The following is a 23747-nucleotide window of genomic DNA, read 5'->3' on the forward strand; positions in this document are numbered from 1 at the left end:
CATGGAAGGATTTGGGGCTTGAGCCTTGAGGTCCAACGGCCGTGAACGCCCTAACGTCGATCACGTTGCCCCTCGCTGATGCGATGCAACGCAACCCAAATGAGGCTGAAACATTATTGTCGAATCGCAGCTGACGCTCTGACAAGACAACTTCTTCTAATGGGGAAACAGATCGCAACAACAGGAAACATATCGAGAGATGCATGAATGCCCTCACGTTACAGCCTAATGACATCGACGCCTAATTGAAACACCGCCCTCTTGACGTTGACTTTACACGCCGTACTATTGCTTGCAGGAGGCGAGAATTGGGCCGTTTGATGTCTGTCATCCATCCGTCTCTCAGACCGCCCCAGTTCAACATATCAAGTATCAAGTATCATGCATCGGGCATCAACTCGCCTCCATCATTCGCATCACCTGACTGACTTTTCGATGCATCCATTCCCAAGTAGCTAGATTTAGCTGGGCTAACCTAATTGATCCCTTCTGAACTGCGGCGCCTCCAAGTCTCGCCGTGTCTTTCAGCTGTCGTGGTCTGTCTGTTCCGTCTGTTCCGCTACAGGCAGCGGATGAAAGCAACCGAAACTCTTTATCAAGCTCAACTCTACATACTTCGCCTGACCGCTGAATCGTTGGGCATTAGCTCACCCTCTGGTCTCCCTCGAGCATCTTCATTTTCTTGGCTACCAATGCCTGATGTCAGCTGGACAATTGGCGAACAAAAGAAAACACCATAAACACTATCCATGTAATTCATTGACTGCGCCATATCGTTGGCGTGCCTGTGCCGCAATTTGTGGGGGTTAGTTATGTTTGGTGTTCCAGCTGAGCGGATGCTGGTAACCAATAGGCGAATTTGACAGACTGTTCAACATATTGATTCCTCAGCTGCTTGGGGGTTTGACTCGAGAGCTGAGACCATGGCTGAGCTATGCATACACAATACAATCCTGACGTGCGCCATCCTTCAAGAATGGAGTCGCAAAAAGTGTCAAAAGACATGTCTAAGATGCCTCCCTCGTCGATCACGCCAATAATGTCATCTAGTGTGGCGCGACTATTGTCGCTAGCTAACCAGCGGTATCAGATCTGATCGGCTCAATACTTACACACCGTCTACAATTGGCGACAAATCACGAATCAAATCCCGGCATTTGTCTCCCGCGATTCGTCTATCGGATTTCTAAAGCCCCCTAACACAAACAGGGACGTCTGTTCGCCGTCCCAGCCAGCCGGAAATTCAACGACACTAAAATCCGAATATGACAGGTCATCTTATACAAACCTCAACTTGCACCCCTCTGCTTCCTGGAGATAACAAAGGGAGATTTGACGAGGAACAAAACGAAACCGAACTAAACTATTGTCTAGTCTAACAAAACAAAACAAAACGACCTAGCCCGCTTTGAAAATTCAAGATACATCCATGTTCCTCCAGAGATAGGGTTACATCCTGATCAACAACCGAGACTAATTCCCAGCGAAACAATTTTGTTTCGTTAGCCTCAACATTAGGACAGTACAATACCTAAACAACTCGCATTGAAGGGTTGCATGCTGTTCGAGACATGCAGCCAAGGCCTTTTTCGTGCAACATCGAGTCAGCTGCCGAGGGCTTGTTTGTGCGCCCGTATCTTGAGGTGTGATGAGCTTGTCAAGGATGCAAGCAAGCCTCCAGTCATGGATCCTCAAACCCCGGATCTTCACCAGCCGTGCTACAATACCGATTCTCCGGTCACCCCGGTCCCGGTATTCTGATAGCTCCCGAGACTTCTGGGGCGTTGTGAGACATGGAATCCTTTTCTTGGAAAGGGTTGGTATAACAAGCCATCTATAGCATTCTTGACAATTTTTGAGGCCAGACATATCAGCAAGTGAAACGCCAGACCCGACAATTATCGGCATACATGTTTGATTCGATCACATCGATGTCCGAGACGTGGGGGCGCTGCTGCGGTTCATGATGCAGCCCCGACCCGACGCCGGGGATCGACCGGCAACGTCCGCTATGACTCGGGGCTAAAACATGAGGAACTCGATGTCACTCAAGAGGGTGTGTCGTTGGATGTAGACATGATGCACATGATGCACCCTGTCTCACCACCGGGGATCTCCAAACAGAGGAACATCAAGGCTTGAATTTGGCAATTATAACCTACTTGCAAACTTTCTCCCCATGAGAGTTGCATAGCCTTGTTTCCTCATGGCCTCTGCAAGCCCTGCCATGTTCTGCGAAAACAATCATCAGCCTCGTCAAGGCTACGAGGCGCATGCTTCGAGTTTCACTCAAGACGTGCGGCCCCTGTAAAGTATGTATATGGTTGGATGATGTTCAAGACGTCCGAGCATACCGAAAAAGGGGCCTCAGCTGCGCGTTCGGCACGGCTTTATATCCGACATAGCCGTCGCGGCGCGTTTATCTTGATCGTATTCAGAGTGTCGTAAAGTGTTAAAGTTTGTTGATCTAATTATCTTGTAAGACTGCGCCCTGACCGAGAGCATGTTCCGACTCCCGGCTGGATGGACGTTGCATGGTCGCTTTGAGAGGCAATAGACGACAGTCTTTTCCAACTCTATCATCTATTCCAACTTTGCAATAATATAGCAGCGGTCATGTTAGAGATCATGAGTAGATTAGGGTCTCATTCTTAGACGCAGGGTAACACGGATTTGAGAAAACGATATGACTTCCCACACGAGACTTGACCCTGAAAGGATAGATTCAAACAATTTCAGAAAATGATATCACCGTCGCCCTTCCAGGGACCGTTGTTTCCACCAAGTTGAACGTGATAAAGTGATATAGCGTTGATGTGCATCTGCACGGTGCTGAGAGAGGTCTTGATGAGCATTAAGCCCGAACTGTCCGAGACCAGGTCGCGAACCAGGAACATATCTGTCTTTGTCGTTAGTCTTTTGTATGAGTTCAATATTAGTAGCACTCTATTACCCTAGGTGAGTAGTCAAGAAACCCTTGGCATTACACTTCATTATGGTGGATGAACTGCCGAATTCAATAATGGCCTAATGAACGAGCTGAAAATAAAGAAGCGATTCATTCATGCCCTTAGGCTTCAAGTTAATACTGTTAGTAGTCCCCTAGGAATCGAGGCTTTTGCCCTCGTCTCGAGAGTGAACAAAGCTAAGACGGTCGCCATGCGAATCGTTGGCATTGGGAGTTTCAGCGAGCTCCCATGTCAAGTCAAACCCCCTTGCTGGAGAAGTATCATCCCGAGTCGAGTTTTCAATATACTAGATTATTAGCTTCGTCATAAGCTGAACAGGGGGCAACACATTTGCGTCCCTCGTCCTCTCTTAGAATTGTCCAGCGTTAGACAATACAAATAGGCAGCGGGCAACACGAGTCTGTTGGTCAACAAAACAGAATGCGTGAATTCATGATCGTAATGATGTTTAGATTCGCTAGACGTTCCAACCCCATCTCCCTCATCCATTTCCACCTGTAGCCCTCGTTGGACTATGGATCGTGTAAGTCCATGGCAATGATGAAGCCATTACTCCCCTACCCTGTATGCACCATTTTATGTGCGATCGCTTAGAACTGGTCTGTAACATGTCAGCGTCTGATAAACCACCCAAGTCCCAGTTGCCAATCATGACGGGCACAACTCATCGCCGAAACAGACGCAACTATAGCCTCAAACAACTTACCGACAGTCATGCTCATACTGATGTCAGTCGACTCAACCATCTTGGTGAACTCCTCGAAGCTAATCTTGCCGTCCTTATCGAGATCGGCCTCCATGATAGTCTTGTCCACAATCTGCTGCAGCTGCTGATCCTTAAGGTTGCTGCCGACCATCATCTTGAGGACAATGAATAGCTCTCCGTTGCTGATATAGCCATCACGGTCAATGTCGTAGACTTTGAATGCGAACTGCAACTTCTGTTCCTTGTTTCCCTTGCTGCTGAAAGCCGAAAGACCTGTAACGAATTCTTGGAAATCGACGTCACCGCCACCATCTTCGTCAAAAATGGCGATCATTCTGTTGTAGCCGAGTTAGCTAATTGGCGAGAGGTATGAAGAAGCTTGGACGGACCGCGTTGCCAGAGGGTTGGACGAGATCTGAGGAAGACTGAGGAATTCATCGCGTTCGATCGTGCCGGAGTTATCCTAGAAAGTCCCAAGTTAGCTCTTCATGTCCGTTGTGCTTGTGAAGGTCTCAGCCATATATCTCATCCGACATGACGAAGGACCAAAAAGTCGGAAAGCTTGCGCACCTTATCCAGCTTCATGAATCGCTTTCGCAGACGATCAACTTCCTCTCTGTCGACTAGAAACCGTACATCTCAGTATATGTTTCACTCCATCACCCCTCCCCCAACCGTGCGTTCGCGTTGAGGGGTCAGGGCTTCCAAGGGGCCAGGGCAAGGCTCACAGTTGGATCCTTGGACGAGGTTGTCCAGGACTGCGCTGGTGGTGTTGCCCATTTTGGCAACGTAGAGTTATCGTCGTGGATTTGAGTGTGGAAGATTGTTTCGGGGTGGGTTAAGTTGTGGCGAAGCGGCGTCGGTTGGTTATAAATAAGCTGTATTGTGCTGTTGTCCAAATGTTGATGATAAGGCTGAAGTGAGGTCTCACTGTCACTATCGCTAAGTTTAGGTAATTCTAGACCGATCTTCTGCGCAAAGGGGCAAGTGCGCAGAGGGGTAATTACTCTGCGGGGCGACCACCTCAAGAAGCAGTAGGTACCTCCCGCCTCCTTCAAGCACGACTTCCGTTATCCTTACGGTGCACCTTCCATGTTGATATTTGTGTTCTGACACTTGGATTGATTCAAGGCACCAAGGTACGGAAGAATACAGTGTCTTTAGAAGAAATGTTCATATTAAAGGATACACGAAACTTCATAAATGATAAACTTCGAGAAATATCTATGTGAGCTTCAACATGAAAGCTTACACAACTCACCGTTTTGTCAGAGACCGTCTGATACGTGGTTGTCGAGCCAGCAACAGAACGTTCCAACCTTTTCAGTGTTCACTTCACTAAAAGCAAGCGCTATTTTGGGGCACTTACCACTAAAATGCATGCTCCCAGCAAAACAAACCATAAGCTTCCGTACCAAACGGAAGGAAAGTACAGCCCCAAAAAAAAGGAGGCATTGGTCCAAGCGTCGTAGGTACCTCGCCCGCGAAGATACAGTGGGGAGTGACCTCGACCCCTCCCATCAGCACACCGTCATCAAACTCTACCGTTCTCTCTCTAGCCATTCATTGACTCTCCCTTGCCAAAAACTCCGGGCAGCAGCAGAGAAAAATCTTTACGCGCCAAAACAAACCCCAACGTCACCCCATCGAGCCCGACCAAGCTGTCATCGAAAAAAGACCACAACAGCACCTTTTCCATTAATTCCTTGTCGAAAATCAACTTCAAAGTACTCGTTTTATGACTTGATCGCTTTTTTTTGCGGTTTTTCCGCCGCCTGACCGCCTCTCTCTCCCGCCTCCCTCCAACCCCCTGGCATCATGTCATCACGCAAAGTCCGCGTCAAGAAGTTGAACGTCAAGACGACGCTTCCAGTTCTTCGCGAAGACCAAATCGATCCGAACGAGTATGAAGCTTTAACGACCGATAACCAAATCGCGACCGGTGTTGAGCAGGCCGAGGAAAACGTGAGTCATCTCTTTGTTCTGCCACATATCATGATATCACGTGTTTGTTCACGTGATATGTTTCCTCACCTTATCCCTGTCATGCTGTGATTGGATGGTACTATCATCCAAACAACAAGCAGCCTATTTCCTAGCCTCGACCTCATACTAACATTCTGAATAGGAATACCATCTTCAAACCATTCTCAGGGAGGCAGGAACCAGCAATGACCAAGAAATTCCTGTTCCGCCCCCCCAGGAGAGCGACATCAACTATGATGAGCTCTATCCTGTCCCTTTTCACAAACCCTCCTCTTACATCCGTTTTTCCCAAACAGTTGAGGAGTGTATATCGTGTCTTTATGACATGACCACCGAGGACGATGAGTTCCTCAAACAGTATAATAGTAAACCACCCACTGCTGGTGCACTCTCGGAGGATGACTTTGAGCGCATCATGGAGGTGTTTGAAGACACTGCAGCGGAGCAGACACCATTTGCAGCAGTCGATAATACCGTTGCCGCCTATGACATGATGGTACCTGCACTCCACGAACTTGGGTCGCCGGCTATTCTTCAACACGCTAAATCAGTGTACGAATACTGGAAGTCAAGGCGACAGGAGGCTGGCAATAAGCCATTGCATCCTACTCTCAAGTTTGAGACTCATCAAGAGACTGATGACACGGATCCCTTCGTCTGTTTCAGACGACGCGAGGCTCGCCAGACTCGAAAGACCAGAGCTCGTGACAACAAAATTGCAGAAACACTCAAGAAGTTGCGACGTGAACTTGAGGATGGCCGGCAGTTGGTACTTGTCGCATACGAACGTGAAATGTTGAAGCGAGAGCTCATGTCGATGGACCGCGCTCTGTTTGAAGAAAGGGCAAGACTCAAGGAAACCAAACTTCGGCTGGGCATCAAAGGCGAGGACGAGGATCTCGTCAATCAAAAGGTATGCCAAACCAATACTCGCAATGCGAGAGACTGTTCCGCTCCTTGTATGCTAACTCGCTTTGTAGCCTCAGAAACGCAAGCCTGCAGAGCCCCCAGTCATCCGACAGCCAACCGGTGCCCACTTGCGACAACCTGTGCGATCTGATGGAAGAACACTTGATGCTGATCTTGTCTTGTTGTCAGACAAGCTGGCAGAGAAGGAGAATGAACTTCGACTTGACATAGAAATGAAGGTTCAGAACCACAGAAAGTGGAACCATAACCATATTGACCTAACTGGGGAGCCGCTCTCGCCAGTCAAGGAACAGGGCACAGAAGTCAAGTTCCGACAAGCGAAGACGCAGTATTTGATGACACCCCCGGCTTCCACGTCGTCAGAAATGGAGGTGGACACACATATACCTGATGCCACGCAAGTGGTCAAACATGAGGCACCTGTCTTCCAGTTTTCTGCTGGATCAAATGAGCCTTCCAAGGGTAGCCAACCTTCGTTCCGTCGTCGTATTGGTCGACTGAACCGATTGTGGATTGATCGAAGAGGCATGGTGACGCCACCGCCAGAACATGGTGAGAAGTCGGATCGGTGGAGGTACGACTCGGATTCAGATGACGATGAGCCACCTGTATATGAGGTTGATCCGTTTGATACCCGAGCATTGAAGTTCCGGGCAACAATTCCGTTGAATCCATACATGTTTCGAGGACGTCCGGCAGTACCACCAGATGCCGTGGTCGCAGCTCAAGCACAAGCAGGTAACAGAGTACTGCCATCGCCAGCAGCAGCACAGGCGGCGGCGCATGCGCATGCTCAAGCGCATGCTCAAGCGGCAGCACAAGCACATCTGGCTATGAAAGCGCAAGCTAAAGCGGCGGCAGTTGCACAAGCACAAGCTCAAGCAGCCCAGACCGTGCCGTAAGCGTACCGTGGGCAGTGGAATGTATGAATATGGTGGATGTTTGTTTTATACCCCAGAAATATTGACAGAACGGACGGCGGACTGCTGGGAAAAAAATCGATGAGCCTTCGGTAGACGGATGGGCATCGTGTATTATTTAGTCGTTGACCAGGGCATTGCAAGGAGTTTCGGAGCGGGTGGTGGGTATTCGGGTTTTGAAGTGAAAGAACATTTTGCGGCCCAGGTCGAGATAAATGAAAAAAAAAGAACGATGGTCGACTCTTAGACCACAAAGATAATGCTGCCTCTCCCAAGTGTCGTGAATCGTATGTCTTTGCCGTAGCCGGATAGATCATGGTTCCGTCGTGAGGTGATCATGCGCTGTCATGTGGGAGGCTGAGGGGGAGCTCTGTAGAATCGGGATCTGATATACCGACGACAGCGAGGGAGAACTTGAAGAGGGAATAGTAGTGGCAAGGTTACCAGAAGAAATAAAGAGAGTGCATCGCCTTGTTGACTGTGTCGTAGAAGGGGTGATGTTGCATGATCATGGTGCCGTGCTGTAAAAGGTGACCAAGCTTAGATGAGAGGACCAGGCTGATACGGATGTCATATTAGCAGGGGCCACGTGATAGTATAAGCTAGGAAGAAACTCGAAACAAAGAGGAATATACCTGCCAGTGCCATGAAGAGAAACGTATGCCCTTTGGGATAGTGATTTAATGGTATGAGACAGTGGGAAAAAGCTGTCGAGAGTGAAATGCGAGTGATAGAGGAGGCTTTAGAGTGGAGGGCGGGCTGCGGGTGAAGGAAAAGTGGCCGGCGAACCGGGTGTTGTGGATTTACACATCTTTTAGCCACAGTGAGGGCCTTTTATGGAGACAGGGTGGCTGGTGCTAGAGACGAAAAAAAAAAGATGATGCAGAAAAAAAGCTTGCATGATGATCTAAAGTTAGTAGGTAGCTCATATGATGATAATTGTCAAGTTGTTAGATCTAGTGTTTATATTATATTACTATTAATGCGCTCTTTATGACTAATTCTCATACAGCTGTGCATTCTATTCTATTCTCTCTTGGTGACCACCACTTTTCCCGTATGGAACAAAGATCTGCCCTCGCTACCTACGGAGTTTTATGTACCGTTGCTGTTCACGGTTTAGCTGGACCCTGAAAACTATACAGTAAATCGGAGCCTCCCGTCCGCTACGGAAACGAGAGTAACTGTGGCTAGTGATGACGCCTGGTGCCCGTTGGGACACTTACTGTGGGATGGATATACAGGGTACTCTACCTAAGCGAGGGGCTTGATAAACTTGCCCTTGTTCTCAGTCTTGTCAGTGAAGCCTGGTCGAGATTAGATCTGCCCCTCTATCGATTAGACGTCTACCTTACTCATTGCTCTCTTGACCTGACTGAGCCAACCTTGATGACAAGTTTGGAATGTATTTATAATAAGAATAATATTAAAAATAAAATTCATACATCCTGTGTTTCTGCTCAAAACTCTGGCAGCAAGGTTGACAACGGCCTTGCCTTACCTAAGCAGTGACATCAACACCATCATCTCGACACCCACACCTTTAAACTTCCCATCTTCAACCTCACATACAAAATGGCCTTCAAAGACAAACCCTCCTACATCGCCCTCGGCTGCGAAGGCTCCGCCAACAAACTCGGAATAGGCGTCATTCTCCACACTCCCACCGACACAAAAATCCTCTCCAACCTGCGCGACACCTTCGTATCTCCTCCAGGAACAGGCTTCCTCCCCAAAGACACAGCAGCCCACCACCGCGCCCACTTCGTCCGTCTCGCACGTGAAGCCCTTGCCGAAGCGAAAATCACCCCCAAAGATGTCGACTGTATCTGCTACACGAAAGGCCCGGGTATGGGCGCCCCGCTGAACTCTGTCGCTGTTGCGGCCAGAGCATTGAGTTTACTCTGGGATAGACCCCTTGTTGGCGTGAATCATTGCGTGGGACATATCGAGATGGGGAGATACATCACTGGTGCTGATAACCCGGTTGTGCTATACGTTTCGGGTGGTAATTCGCAGGTGATTGCGTATGCCGAGCAGCGATACAGGATATTTGGCGAAACACTTGACATAGCAGTTGGAAACTGTCTCGATCGATTCGCTCGCACGTTAGAGATCAGCAACGATCCCGCACCAGGTTACAACATCGAACAGCTCGCCAAGAAGGGAAGCAAGCTCCTCGATATTCCCTATGCAGTCAAGGGCATGGACTGTTCGTTCTCTGGAATTCTTGCCTCAGCGGATGCACTCGCTGCACAGATGAAGGCTGGCGCAGATTTCACACCAGAAGATTTATGTTTCTCACTGCAAGAGACGGTATTCGCAATGTTAGTCGAGATCACAGAGCGGGCCATGGCGCATGTTGGGTCATCGCAAGTTCTCATCGTGGGTGGTGTGGGATGTAATGAGAGGTTGCAGGAGATGATGGGGCATATGGCCAGGGAGCGAGGAGGATCAGTTTATGCTACTGATGAGAGATTCTGCATCGATAACGGAATCATGATTGCGCATGCTGGTTTGTTGGCTTACGAGACAGGATTTAGGACGCCTTTGGAGGAGAGTACATGTACACAGAGATTCAGAACTGATGAGGTCTTTATCAAATGGAGAGACTAAACTATTCAGTAAATAATAATAAAAGAACAAGGTCACAAGAAGCTGACGTGGTTAAATATGTTTATGTGTATTTGCAGAAGCTGATCCATGAGCTTTCTCGCATCAGCCTCATCATGGCGTCAAGAAGCCTTGACATCCCTCGTTATTCTCAGCTCATGTCGCCATCGCTATGTAACTCATCACCACTGCACCTCCATCAAGACTAAGAATACTAGACTACCAATCCTTGTTTATCTCCCAGACCTCTAATACATAGCAAGCATTCAACATCACATCATAACTCGAGCCTGCATGTCTGAAAGCAGGCCCAAGGCATAGGGGGTTCTGACTCATGACCCAATCATTATGCTCGTCCATCGTGTCTTATCAATCATCTGAGGATGTGGGCTTGTAGACAATCGTTGTGACATACTGCATCAAGTAAGCATCATCCTTCTGGCGCTTTGTATAGCAGACGTACCTTATTTCTATACCGAGTAGTTGCTGAAACAGCAAGAATGTTATTCTTGATGCTGCTAGTGGCAAGATGATTTAGAATTGTATGGTTTGGCATGTTGAGCACACTGTTGTCATCTTTCATAAGGGTCGCCGCATTCAAGATGGGCTTGCTCAGGAAACCTGGAAGCGCAGGAGGATTCGGTAGCCTTTCAATAGCATTGACGGCATACTGATACGCCTGTGAATCCTCGGCTTGGTCAAAGTCCACGAGGTACTGTGGAATTTGGTTTCGATACGATTCGGGAGGGGGCACAGGCTTGCCCTTTGGCTGGGGCGGTGGTTTCGAGGCTTTCTCCTGAGTTTGTGAGACTGTCTGAGCAGCAGCAGCAACTTGAGCCTCGGCTTGAGGGCTGGCAAGAGGTGCAGGAACTTGCTTCTTGTGAGCATCGTCGGGGCTCACTTCGATATAGTTGACAAGGTTGTTGCCAAAGTCGACGGTGGTTGGCAGATCAGGAGACGTCTGCATGATACCGTCCACCAGGAAGCGGACATGGTGTGTACCTGGAAGAACATAGACTGTTGTCGAGAAACAACCAGGACGACCCTCGCTACATAGGCAATATGTCAGCAACTATATCTCGACTCCATATGGGCTATATCCTTATCGTAGGCCGGACGAATCGTGTACGACAGTCATCTGAGACCACAAAGCAGCCACGGAAACACAGACGACGCAGTGATCGACCCGTGTCTCAGAGAGGGAAGGATAAATAACATCATGGCACTTACATGGGATGCAATCGTTGCTTGCGATTCCATTGAAAGATGGTACCTGTCACGTAAACCTTGTCACCTCCGCTCAACCACTCCAGCTTGGTCTGAACGACAGGTCTCGTCTTATCAACCCGCAGCTCCTCACCATCCTCTTCGTCAACTGTAGTGGCACTGAGGGCAGAACTCTTGCGTGTGATGGTGTCAGAGTCGATAGGCTCAATGTCAGGTATCGACAGATCTGACTCTGGCGCCAAAATAGGTGATCCAGGGGTGTGAACCTCCTCATCGATAGGGAGGGGCAAGCGCGGGGGTCGGGTCAGGTACATGTCTGTGATACTGCTATTGGGAATAAGAGCTGTGTCATTTACGTGAGCGGATTGGTGTGATCGAAGAGAAGAAGACTCCATAGGCACATCGACAGGCTTGGTAGGTTCGTCGCGGTACTGAGGTTTAGACTCAGCGGATTTGCTCTCGGCATGCTTAGGCTCAGGAGTTCCAGCTGCATGCTTCTCGGCGATGCCCTTAGCATCCGAGGAAGAAGCAGTCTTGTGAACAGCGGCGAAGTTGCTATGAGGAGAGCCGCTCAGAGACGAGACAGCAGTGGGAGGCAAGCTCTTTGGCCGATTGATGACGGTTGAGCCTTGAGCTTGCGCCATAGAAGGCTCTGGAGGCGCGGCAGAGCGATGCGCGTGACCAGTGATGATATTGCGGGCATCTTTTCGGAGATGATGGCGGGGAGATTCATGGCCATGATGATGACCGTGGGCCGAACCAGGAGCCGAGGTCGTCGGCGTGGTCGGTTTGGAGGACGAAGACGGGTTGTTACCCATGTTTACTACCTCCTACTCCCTTCCGAGGGATGTGCTCTGCGACTTGAGGGTGTGATCTTGGTGGTGATGGCGTTGGTGTTGGTGTTGGTATTGGGGGTAAGGTCGGATTATCGGTATCTTATCGGGAATATGACAAACAGCATGTCAAACTCGATGATGCAGATCTCGTCGATTACGTCGATTGTAGGAAACAGTTATACGTGCGCTCTGAGCGCCAATTGAAGGTCGAGGTCAGAAGAGGGAGGACGAGCGAGAAACGGCCTGACGCGGCACGGCAGGGTTTGGTGCGAAATCCGGGGTCCTTGTGTAGCGTGATGATGATTCAGATGCAATATTTTTGGTGTCGCTGATGAAACCGGCGCTTTTGTTTGTTCGTTTGTATGTTTGTGTCCAAAATATCGTCGACGTAGATGCGTTTACTGGGAAAGGGTTGTGTTTGTGTCCGGTCGTTTCGTTGAGTTTGTTCGTCGTTGGTCGCGGGGGTGGAGAGATTGATCGATGATGGAAATGGATAAAAGGAACCTAAGAGAACGGGTGGGATGTTAAATCGTGGTGGGGAGTCTGATAGGTGACAGTCTTTAGGTACTTCTGTCCAGGGCAGAACAAAACCCATTGTATAGGTCGCTCACTGGCCATCACTAACACCAAAAAGACAAGCTATGAGGTATCCGTATCCACTGAGAGCTAGCTGTTCAAAGCCAACCACCCAATGGATTGCATCTCGATAAGACCTGAGCTTCCTATAGACTACCTCCACAATCTACAACAGCTCAAGGGAGCTCTACCTTAGGTAGCTTGTGACATGGCTTGACTTACGACAACGCATTCATTAATCAAATAAAAAACTACCAAGAGTATCATCATATAAGCACGTTACTACCTATACTGAGCTCCCTTGTTGAACCCCTATCACTCTTCCATATCTGTAGTGATGTAATCCTCCCTTCCTTATAGACAGCCTCACCCAACTCACCATCAACATCACAACCTCTTCCAACCAAAATGTCCGACTCATCACCCCCAACTTCTACAATCGTGGCAGCAACATCAGAAGAAGCCTCACCCACAGTCTCTCCATTCATACTCGCATTCGACATCGTTGTCGCTGTCTTCAGCTTTCTCTTCTCCTTCAACTGGTCAGGCTTCTTCTCACGGCTTTTTACTATAATCAGCTTTCCTTTCCGCCTAATTCTCATACCATTGTCCTTTCTTCTCAACATTCTACTCGTTGTGTTTGCACCAGCTATCTATCTCTTCTCTTACACACTTGCTGCCGTACGCTCTGTATGGGCTTTTCTGGCTTGCTTAGAGGTATGCTGTAACATCAAATTGAGTTAAGATTATGCTAACGTTCCATAGCCACTGTATACCTTTGTAAGACCAAAACTCACATGAGCTTATCTCAGTCTAACAACTTCTAGTTTGGCGCTGCAGCTGGAGTCGGCATCTTGACTGGCATCGGCCTGGCCGTATTCTCATCAATCATCACATCCTACCTAGGGATGCAGAGTGACGATATCGACTCAGGAAGGTCATCTTCTAAGGGAAGTTTGCTCGAGACCAGCAGTCGACGAGATTCGCAATCTTCAGGCACTGAGCTCGACTGGCAATGGCTTGACTCTTCCAGTCAAAGGCGCCGGCCGGCTGGTGGCTTACTATCGCAGACCATTCACGAGGAGGATGACGATGATTCAGAGTATTGATCGTGTATAAGTATTATAGTACATCAAAGCTCAGCTGCCAACTTCTACGCTATGGATAATCCCATAATATATGTTCTTAGACGAGAGGATCAATCTGCTAAAATCCTCTTATACCATGCGCCGCTCATGTAATAATGCTAGACTAGACACTCAGCCTTTCCAAGGATATTCTTCTTCCTCCTTACTTATTTACTTGGGTCGTATCATTCCGTTGCGCCATGTCCTGCTCTGCCCGAATCGACATGTGATTAATCTCGGTTGTTCGCCTTCAAACGCCTGTACTACCGTATACATTTCCTAATCTCGTCCCTCCTCGAGGTGGTACTGGGTCTTTGTTCCCTCTGTGGCCTGCGTACACGTGAGGCGGTATCGCTGAGGCTGGATCCTATCTCCGGTATGCATCACGGTCTGGCCTATCACGGTCTTGCCTGTCTCGATCTCTTGACCGATCATGCCTGGGTGACCTACTGCGGCTGATGGTGCCACGGTCTCTCTCGTAGCGTCGGTCTTCTCTACTGTTGCGTCGCCGACGGTCATCTCTGGGTGGTGGAGGAGGGCGGTCGTCCCTCCGTCGGCCTGGATCATCCCGGTTATAGGCGGGTATGTACGTGTCGACATCTGGGGCTCTTGGCCCAGGTGCTCCTCTACCACGAGGGGGTCCTCGCTCACGATAGTCTGCGTCATCGTTCGGAGGTGGTCGTGGCGGTAACCCAGCGCCTCGATCTCGTTGCCAAGCGGGGCGCCTTTCATCTGGTCCGTTGCGATATCTGCCTCCGTTCACACCATTCCGACCATTTCCGTAAGGCTCGTTGCTGTTGAAGCCCGCTGTGGCGCCCTTCGCATCTGGACCAATACCTACAGTCCCACCCTTGGGGGCAGGGGGTAAGGCAGCCTTGCGGTCGTGGAACTTTCTTCTATCCAGCTCGTGGCTTTCTTCATAAACGGGGATTTCGTGGGGCTCCAACGGTAATGGCGCCATCTTGAACCATGGATGTTGTAAGGCGTCCACTGCGTTGATTCGTGTCCGCCAGTCCAGCTTAAGAAGTTCTTTTAGTAATGAGACTGCCCCTGAGCCGTACCTAGAAATGAATTTAGTGACTGGACCTCGAAGATTGTCCCATGCAGACTTACTCTCTGAACCTGTTCTGGAGGTTGCCAGTTCGTGGCCGAGGGGACAGATGATCAGCACCGGGCAACTGCTTCCACCCAGGCATATTGTCTTCATTCGGAGATCCCATCAAGTCCCAGATCATGTCGAGCTGATGTGCGTCACTTTCGCCAGCCAAAATGGGCTTTCCGAAGAGCATCTCGCCAAAAACACAGCTACATTGATTGTTAGCACCAAGGAGAGTCTGAATTCCGAATCCACGCTTACCCTACTCCCCAAACGTCAATAGCGGGGGTGTATTGTCGTAATTGTAGCAAAAGCTCAGGTGGTCGGTACCATCGAGTAACTACCAGACCAGTATAATCTCGCCTTCCTGGGCCGTAGGCTTGGCCAGCCTTGGGAACATCTCCTTCGTAGTGTCGAGCGAGACCGAAATCGGCAATCTGAAGGATACCTTGGTTGTTGATGAGCAGGTTGGCAGCTTTCATGTCTCGGTGCAGAATGCGGCTGTCGTGGAGATACCGCAGGCCTTCGAGCAGTTGCAGCATGTAGCACTTGATCTGAGGCTCCTTGAAATGGACCGATGGGTTATCGAGAAGGCCGGAGAGATCGTGATCCATATAGGGAGTGGCCATGTATACGATGGGCTTTTTGCGCTTATCGGCTGAACGGGGTTGTTGTCAGTTGAATCAAGCAAGGAGCAGTCGTGTCCACTCACTCTGTCTAGTTGGGTGCTCGATGGCCATATCCTCGAGCCTCAGGATATTCTTGTGCGACAAGAGCTTGAGGAGCTTAATCTCGCGAAGGGCGGTAATGGGAAACTTTGTGATCATCGTCAGTGTGATTCTTGGGTGGGGTGGTGCCTCGACATACGCCATCCTTTTCATGATGCATGATGATTTTTTTCAGGGCGACAAGTGTGCCGGTCTTGCGCAAGCGGGCACGGTGAACCTCACTAAACTTTGGTTAGTATATGCGATCGTGGTTCGGTTGCGATGATCGACGATATATGCGCCGACCAAGGGGTTCGTACCCAAAGGTTCCCTCTCCCAGTTTGCCTAGCAATTCATAGTCGGAAATACGGGAGCATCCCTTGAAACTTGATTTTGGTCTCAAGTGGTTGAGCGCAAAGGTTCGAGGCGAAGTGCCATCAGGCGTTGAGTCTGACATTTTATCTGTGTCGTTGGTTGCTCGAAGAGGTGAGTTGACGATGCGCGCGTCGGGAAGAATTGAGTGAGGCTGGGAGGCTTCTCACAAGATTCGCATCGCTTCTTAATCGTGAATCATCGGGGAAAGTGTGAATAATGATTGACGCTTTAGAGTAAATGTCTAGGGAGGAGTCAAAGAGTCGGCGCTGGTATTTTGAAAAGGAGAGTGAGCGGGGTTTTCTATTATAGATGTTTTTGTTGGTTGATTGTCCTTGATTGTCAATGCACTTTCAATAAGGCCAAGACGAGAGTTTAGAGAGACGCACGAAGGCGGTCAGGCCTAGAACGTGGCAGAATGCTCAGAAGAGGTTTAGCGGAGCGAGAAGGGATGGGTGCTCCAGGGGGGTACGTATCTGCAGACCCTTGCGTTTGCGTTTGTTGGATCCATTTTATCATCTGGGTTGATGATCGTCATTGTCGAGATTCTCTCACTTTTTCGGCGATTGTCTTGCAGCAAGAAAATGATTGTGATCTTGGAGCGTACGTCATATAGTACTTTGCTTGATCTATGTATACCTACATTAGATACATTGATTACATAACCAAACTAAAGCCATGGCTGTATTTGACCTTGAAAACCCGTTTACCTGATATTATGGCTGAAGCATCCTGTACTGGTGGTGTTTGGGCATGTGAAAGCTCGCTATCCATGTTAAACATAAAAGCATGGATATCACGGAAAGTTTCGTTTAACCATATCTAATGGCAATCCTGGCCTCGTAGAGATCTCGGGAATATTATTAATTTATTAAAGTTACTGTCCTTAGTTGAATTTATTGTGAACCCAACGTATTGAGTCCCTGTTACTGTAGGGCCCCGTAATCGGAGGTCGTTCTGCCGCCGCTGGTGCTGGCTGTGAAGCATCAAAATACGTAGAAGGGAATCCACATTGTTCTAGCCTTTGCCAATAGAAGATGTGTCGAAAAACGCAGCCCAACCCACGCACGTCCATAAGTAAATGGCCAGTGCCAGTAACTAATTGTTATTCATCCTCCCCACGTCTTGGGAGATCTTGATCTCTGGGGTAAAAGATAGGATATCTGATAATTACTGAGGTTACTCATGTATTCAGTTATATACACATATATGTTCAACAGCTCTGCCTGTATTAATCTAGTCTCTCTGTTCACCGTAAAAATATCCTCTTGATCACCTGCCACTTGTTACTGATCATCAACACCAGACCATAGATACGACATCCCATTTCCTCATTAACCAATTCAGTAGTCAAAATGCTTAGGACAAATAAGCAGTACAACTCAAGACCTTGATTTCACACCAATAGTTTTCCTCTCTAATACTTAGTCTCCATGGGCTATCGCATACACCAAACATTATCGCCTCTTACTCGCCAGTCCCCGCGAGATATCGAGTTTCTGTTACCCCTTCATAACCTCGAGAGGATCCACTTGATGGCTTCTTTGTCCACAAGGTTTAGTTTGTACGGAACTGTAGGTACTTGTTAACGTTGCGCGTGCCGTAGATAAATTTTCACTTCTCCTCCTCGTGATTGTGATTTATTCTTCTTCATCTCTATTCGACATAATCGTTATATTCAAACTCCAATCGTTGATGCGCTGACTGAGTCGCTATCTTATCCTCTCTCACATCAGGTCTTATCTATCCATCACCGATATCAATTGTTAGACTATCAGGTCAATCAACCACTTCCCATACAACTTTCAACCCCCCGGGGTGCAAGAAGACTTCTGACGTTAAACTGAGGTGCGAAGAATACTTGGTCAAAGATCCTCTAAATCTATACTAAATAATGCTAAGTTTACCTAATAAGGTGTTTTGTCGCTTAGGATAGAGGTCCTAAGTTTCATTGCATCCCCTTGAACCCCTTCAAAATGAGCGAGACAGGCTCTCATGGTTCTCCTGCCTTGAAGGCTCCCGAGACCAATTACCCCGAGTCTCGGGTCCTTGTAATTGGCACAGGAGGAACAATTTGTATGCAGCAAGGCCCTGATGGTCTTCAGCCAACAGACAACTTCTTGGAGAATGCTATGGCTCCTCGCCCATCATTCAATGACTTTTCAAACCCAGATACACTTCCAGCAGTTCGTGATGGAGAAAAGATCCAGATCGACAGTCTTCGCACTCCTGCTACAGCATACAATCGCCATGTCCGCTATGGTATCATCGAGTTCAGCCCACTACTAGACTCTAGCTCTATCTCCGCCCACGATTGGGATGCTATGGCCTCATGTGTTCAAGAAAACTATCATCTCTTTGACGGTTTCGTCATCCTTCACGGAACAGACTCTCTGGCTTACACGGCCTCTGCTCTCTCCTTCATGATGGAGAACCTGGGCAAGCCCGTGATCCTCACTGGCTCGCAGGCGCCCATTTTTGCACTTCAATCCGACGGTGTCGACAACCTCTTGGGATCCCTCATCATCGCCGGAACATTCACCATTCCTGAAGTCTGCCTGTTCTTTCATCACCGCCTTTACCGTGGAAACCGCAGCGCAAAGGTTTCAGCAACAGAGTTCGAGGCTTTTGCCAGTCCCAACTGCGAGCCCATCGCCAAGGTCAATGGCCTCGGCATCAGCGTTAACTGGTCCCTTGTCCTACGTCCGACTTCGATTGCCAAGTTTCACGTCACAAAGGGTCTTGACACTACTCACGTTGCTTGCTTGCGCGTGTTTCCGGGTATCAAGCCTGAGATGATTGACGCCGTGCTTCACTTGCCCGATATCCGTGGTCTTATTCTTGAGACATTTGGCATGGGTAACATCCCTGGTGGTGCCGAGGGTCGTCTTACGCAGATCATCAAGGCGGCTGTTGAGCGTGGCATTGTCGTTGTCAATGTTAGTCAATGTGTTAATGGCTTTGTGTCTCCCGTTTATGCTCCAGGTACTGTCCTCGGCCGGGCCGGTGTCATCTTTGGGCTCGACCTAACAGCCGAGGCGGCGCTCACCAAAGTCTCCTATCTACTTGCTCAACCAAACCTCTCAGTCAAGGAAATTCAGGAGAAGCTCTCCCGGTCGCTCCGTGGCGAGATGACAGAGATTGCCCACCAAAGCTTCTCTCACCCCTCCGGCTCACTCGACTTTGCTGCATCCCATCTTACGCCAAGCGAGACTGCATTCTCGGCACTCGGATACGCGATTGAGAATGGCGAATCGGGACTCGTCAAAGAATTGCTGCAGGGTGAAGGTGCTCAACTCCTCAAGCAGTCTGACTACGCAGGAAACACAGCGGTGCATCTCGCAGCGGTGGCCGGTAGAACCGAGATCCTCCTTGAGCTGCTACAGCGGGGCGCCAGCGTCCACGAGCGCAACAAGGCCAATCACTCGCCTCTATTTGTCGCTGTCAAGTCAGGCCAGGAACCTTGTGCACAATTGCTGCGCATCGCTGGTGCCCATCTGGCGGTGGAGGAGAGGGATTCTATGCCTGGCTATGTGACACCCAAGTACAACAGTCACACTGGAGGACATGGCCTCGGGGGGCAAGAAAACTCCGGCCTAAATATAGAGTATCAAAAATAAACTTAGCAAAAGATATCCTAAATCTAGTAAAGTTACCCTAAATTTATCCCAAGTTACCTAAGTCTTTTTGTCATTTATGATCACTTGGGCCGGAATAAGATGAGATATTGAATTACGAGAACAACTTCTAATACAACTAGAGTTCAATTGGTACGGCAATGGCTGTTGTTAGAGAGACAGTGTTTTGCGGAGGTGGCTTGCTTTGACGTAGAGATCTAATTCTCCGATGTAACAACAAATACTGCCGAAGACTATGTATATAAACAGGACAAAAAACATACTATCCACTCTATGTCAGTACGACAATAGTCTCGAGTTTTAAAAGGACCAATGCAACAGTATAGTCATCTGCATGTTTCGCCTTGGACCCATGAACTGACGTTTGAATTCCTATGACTAACAGGCACGACACGCTATAGGTCGAGCAACCAACTCCTTCACAAAGAGGTTATGCTCAGCAAAGACAACCCCAATTGAGCATCATACGGTTGTGGACTAGGCATTAAACGAGTTCAAACGTCTCCGCGGGAACCCTATAAAGAGAGTGCGTCGACTGCGTGGCAATGGCACGAGTTAGTTGGTTAGTAGGGAAGAAAAACATGACGACGAGTCGTGGGTCGAAAATTGGCATTGGCCGAGGTGCCGATTCCGCGACGTCACGTTGTGTTGTGTCCTAACATTGATCGATTTAATTACTAGTACTTAAACAGACGTGACCTTTCTTCTATTCAATGGCTTATACTGGCTGTCAAGACATTTCAGTTTGTTTGCTCAGTAGATCTCACTATGAGCTCCATAATACCAACTCCCTCAGATCATTTACCAGACCTAGACTCTAGCGAGGTCACTTATCCAGGTTCTGACATAGCAGCTCCCGCGGCACCAACGAACCCAGAAGAACTCAAGCACGATAAATATCGAGAGAATCGAAGAGGATGGCGCCGAATTGTTGTCAATTTCACTCCCTCGTGGTTCACGGTGACGATGGGCACTGGAATCACGTCCGTTCTCCTTCATAACCTGCCCTACCACGGCCGATGGCTATTCTACGTCTCTTGTATAATATTTTGTCTAAATATAGTGTTATTCACTCTGTTTAGCTGTATATCTATTGTCAGATATACGTACTTCAAAGGTATATGGTACTCAACGTTACGACATCCAGCACAGGCTGTATTTCTAGGTACGTATTTCGTCATGAAGTGATCGATTGTCCTCGATTGAAGCTAACAACTGTCTAAGGAACGATACCAGTTGGCTTCGCTACCATTATCAACATGATAGTCTTTGTATGCGTCCCAGCCTGGGGTGATTGGGCTGCCAATCTTGCATGGGCTCTTTGGTGGATAGATGTTGTTATGGCCACTGCTTGTAGTCTTTACATACCGCATTGTATCATGCGAACAGAGGGTGTAAGTTAATCACCAAGTCCAGTACCGACGTGTCATACTCACCCTTAAAAGATCACACTTGATCAGGTAAACCCTTCGTGGCTCTTCCCCGTCATTGCCGACATCGTTGCCTCCACCTCTGGAGCCATCGTAGCCAATGTTCTCCCCAACGACCAACACGCCATATGGACCGTCATTACAAGCTACATCCTCTGGGGAACTAGCGTACCAATGGCGATCGTCATTCTCGCCATGTACTACAACCGTCTTGTGATTCACGACATCCTTCCTGGCCAAGTTGCTGTCGCATCTTTCATTGCCATTGGCCCTCTTGGTATGGGCGCAGCAGCAATCCAACTCCTCGGCCAAGTCTCTCTTAAACTCTTTGCCAGAAACGATTTCATCCCTAAGGCTCCCCTCGCGGGCCAATTCTTCTACCTGGCTGGCATTCTCACTGCCCTCATTCTATGGGGATTTGCTGTTGTGTGGCTCTTCTTTGCTCTCGCCACTATCGTCAGACGCCAAATCACCTTTAACCTCACTTGGTGGGCATTCACTTTCCCTCTTGGAGTGCTCACAGTGGCGACCACGACACTTGCTCAGGAGCTACCTTCCAAGTTCTTCAAAGTGCTGGGAACAATATTCTCTGTTGTCGAGTTCTTGTTGTGGGTTATGGTAGCGTGTGGGACTATCAAGGCGAGCCTAAATGGCCAGCTGTTCCAACCTGTACCACTAGAAGCGTGGGAGAAGAAAGCAAAGGAAGTTGAAGAGACTGAAAAGACCGAAGATTCACCAGTTTAGAAAACTGAGGCGGGCATATTAGTACATACACTGGCATAGTCATAACTATAGACTTGCATATTTTAGAGCATTTAACACATAAAGAGCAGCATATTCTCATGGCATACTCATTTTAGTTACATTTTGCAATTCTCTCAATTTACTCCGTAACTACTAGACAAATACTTGCCTGACAGATGAAATACCCTTGAAGTCAATGATATCTGATAACAGCCCGGAGCGGGGCCGAGTCAAACGGAAGACCGACCGGCGAAGACACCGGGAGACTCCACATTTCACCGATTACCGATCTCTCGCGAAGTCAATCAACTATCGCTATGTAACATGACGATTGATGTCAGAATTGGTTTCAACGTTGGTAATAAGACTGATACATAAGCTCAATTCAAAACGGCGCAGCTCCAGATCCAATAACGCCATTGGTCCAAGCTCATAGCTTCAGCACCCGTCACAGCCACTAAACCCCTAAAACAGCTCCAGCTTTAGTGTCTTACCCCACTATAATCCCCTAAAACCTCGAGTCTCGAACCAATCTGAATTATTCTCCACAACAGCACCCCTCCCCGGGCCCCTTTGCTCCATTCGCCTCCATTCGCCTCCAGAGGCCAGATTGTCTTGTCACCCACTGCCCAACCTGTTCCCCCCCATATTCCATCATCTCCACCAGCTTCTTCTTCTCTTTTTCTCTCCATCTCCCTCCCCCAATCTTCTTCATCGGTGTCTTCTCTATAGGTTCCCCTCATCTTCTCGTCGTCATGTTCTTCAAGGCTTCTTTGCTCGCCCTCGTGGCTGCTCAGGTCTTTGGCGCCGTTGCTCAGGTTCGTGTCGCGCGACAGCTTCATCTCCTCTATCTCGATGCTAACATCCAATTAAGGACGCCCCTGAAGCCAATGCCGCTCCCAAGGCTCCTCTCAAGGCTGATATCAAGGCTATTTTCCCCGAAGCCGATATCCTCGGTGTCAAGCTCGTCAACGGTCGCCCTACCAAGGCTGTCATCGAGATCAACAACAAGGATGCCAATGCTATCAATGTCGCCCTCGTCGCTGGCTCTCTCAACACCATGAAGGAGCTTCCCGAGGACAGCCCCCGTTACGCCAGCATCGTGCGCAACTTGACCTCTGTCCAGTACAACATTGAGGTCCCTGCCGGCGAGAAGAAGGAGCTTCCTTTCTCTTTCGCCCAGGACATGCAGCCCCAGGAGGTCCGCGTTGAGCTCTCTGCTGTCGTCACTGATTCTACTGGCAACCTCCACCGGGTCTTGGTTCACAACGGTCCCGCTTCCATCGTCGAGGCTCCTACCAGCTTCCTTGACCCCCAGATGTATGCACTCCCTTTGAAGTCTCATCCAAATCACAAGCTAACAACATTTGCAGTATCTTCCTCTACCTCTTCCTCTCTGCTGCTTTCGCCGGTACCCTCTACTTCGTCTACAAGACCTGGATCGAGGCTCTCTTCCCCCAGGCTAAGCGTCCCCGTACCAACAAGAAGGCCAAGAAGACCATCGATGTCGCTGAGCCTCTCTCCGGCTCCGAGTCTACCCCCGTTGCCGTTGCCTCTGGAAAGGACTACGACGAGAGCTGGATCCCTGACCACCACATCAACCGCCCTGTCGCCCGTCGCGTCAAGTCTGGCGCCAGCGCCAAGACCAAGCGAGTCGATTAAGGAAGCGAGATATCTTCTTTTCGACATGTTGCGCACGTGCGCACTGTATTTTGTGACGAAACCATGTCTGAGTTTCAAGGGTCATGGCGTACATGCCTGGGTAGACTAGGGGTTGGGTATCATGAGAAATGATCTATCTGACTCGTCACTTGGCAATGGATCAAGGGACACCATGAGCCAAAAGTATCTGATGTATATCATATGTATC

The 23747-nt window shown here is 48.9% G+C and overlaps 9 protein-coding genes across 9 annotated transcripts; 6 read left to right on the forward strand and 3 right to left on the reverse strand.

Moving 5' to 3' along the window:
* Positions 1–3559: 3559 nt before the first annotated feature.
* FSUBG_5620 (CNB1-calcineurin B regulatory subunit) lies at positions 3560–4455 on the reverse strand (the record flags this gene model as incomplete). The annotated part of the gene is made up of 5 exons (XM_036683737.1): positions 3560–3570; positions 3676–4010; positions 4065–4138; positions 4246–4298; positions 4404–4455. The coding sequence occupies 5 exons, from the start codon at positions 4453–4455 to the stop codon at positions 3560–3562; spliced, it is 525 nt and encodes a 174-aa protein (XP_036538846.1).
* Positions 4456–5493: 1038 nt separating this feature from the next.
* Positions 5494–7493, forward strand: FSUBG_5621 (enhancer-polycomb 1; the record flags this gene model as incomplete). Its single annotated transcript, XM_036683738.1, has 3 exons — positions 5494–5640; positions 5804–6574; positions 6642–7493. The coding sequence occupies 3 exons, from the start codon at positions 5494–5496 to the stop codon at positions 7491–7493; spliced, it is 1770 nt and encodes a 589-aa protein (XP_036538847.1).
* Positions 7494–9086: 1593 nt separating this feature from the next.
* On the forward strand, positions 9087–10127 carry FSUBG_5622 (glycoprotein endopeptidase KAE1; the record flags this gene model as incomplete). The annotated part of the gene is made up of 1 exon (XM_036683739.1): positions 9087–10127. The coding sequence occupies one exon, from the start codon at positions 9087–9089 to the stop codon at positions 10125–10127; it is 1041 nt and encodes a 346-aa protein (XP_036538848.1).
* Positions 10128–10493: 366 nt separating this feature from the next.
* FSUBG_5623 (SIP2-dominant suppressor of some ts mutations in RPO21 and PRP4) lies at positions 10494–12169 on the reverse strand (the record flags this gene model as incomplete). The annotated part of the gene is made up of 3 exons (XM_036683740.1): positions 10494–10538; positions 10588–11173; positions 11355–12169. 3 exons carry the CDS (start codon positions 12167–12169, stop codon positions 10494–10496), a joined length of 1446 nt encoding a protein of 481 aa, XP_036538849.1.
* Positions 12170–13171: 1002 nt separating this feature from the next.
* Positions 13172–13872, forward strand: FSUBG_5624 (uncharacterized protein; the record flags this gene model as incomplete). The annotated part of the gene is made up of 3 exons (XM_036683741.1): positions 13172–13480; positions 13529–13543; positions 13591–13872. The coding sequence occupies 3 exons, from the start codon at positions 13172–13174 to the stop codon at positions 13870–13872; spliced, it is 606 nt and encodes a 201-aa protein (XP_036538850.1).
* Positions 13873–14169: 297 nt separating this feature from the next.
* On the reverse strand, positions 14170–16150 carry FSUBG_5625 (CMGC CDK kinase; the record flags this gene model as incomplete). The annotated part of the gene is made up of 7 exons (XM_036683742.1): positions 14170–14615; positions 14665–14951; positions 15004–15195; positions 15248–15644; positions 15699–15801; positions 15854–15935; positions 16014–16150. The coding sequence occupies 7 exons, from the start codon at positions 16148–16150 to the stop codon at positions 14170–14172; spliced, it is 1644 nt and encodes a 547-aa protein (XP_036538851.1).
* A 1891-nt stretch (positions 16151–18041) lies between these two features.
* Positions 18042–19685, forward strand: FSUBG_5626 (lysophospholipase; the record flags this gene model as incomplete). The annotated part of the gene is made up of 1 exon (XM_036683743.1): positions 18042–19685. One exon carries the CDS (start codon positions 18042–18044, stop codon positions 19683–19685), a length of 1644 nt encoding a protein of 547 aa, XP_036538852.1.
* A 786-nt stretch (positions 19686–20471) lies between these two features.
* FSUBG_5627 (malic acid transport) lies at positions 20472–21877 on the forward strand (the record flags this gene model as incomplete). Its single annotated transcript, XM_036683744.1, has 4 exons — positions 20472–20742; positions 20851–20868; positions 20928–21097; positions 21149–21877. The coding sequence occupies 4 exons, from the start codon at positions 20472–20474 to the stop codon at positions 21875–21877; spliced, it is 1188 nt and encodes a 395-aa protein (XP_036538853.1).
* Positions 21878–22632: 755 nt separating this feature from the next.
* Positions 22633–23539, forward strand: FSUBG_5628 (Increased recombination centers 22-2; the record flags this gene model as incomplete). The annotated part of the gene is made up of 3 exons (XM_036683745.1): positions 22633–22695; positions 22752–23197; positions 23251–23539. 3 exons carry the CDS (start codon positions 22633–22635, stop codon positions 23537–23539), a joined length of 798 nt encoding a protein of 265 aa, XP_036538854.1.
* Positions 23540–23747: the final 208 nt, after the last annotated feature.

This window comes from Fusarium subglutinans (genome assembly GCF_013396075.1).
Source record: "Fusarium subglutinans strain NRRL 66333 chromosome Unknown NRRL66333_c0000056, whole genome shotgun sequence".
NCBI lineage: Eukaryota > Fungi > Ascomycota > Sordariomycetes > Hypocreales > Nectriaceae > Fusarium > Fusarium subglutinans.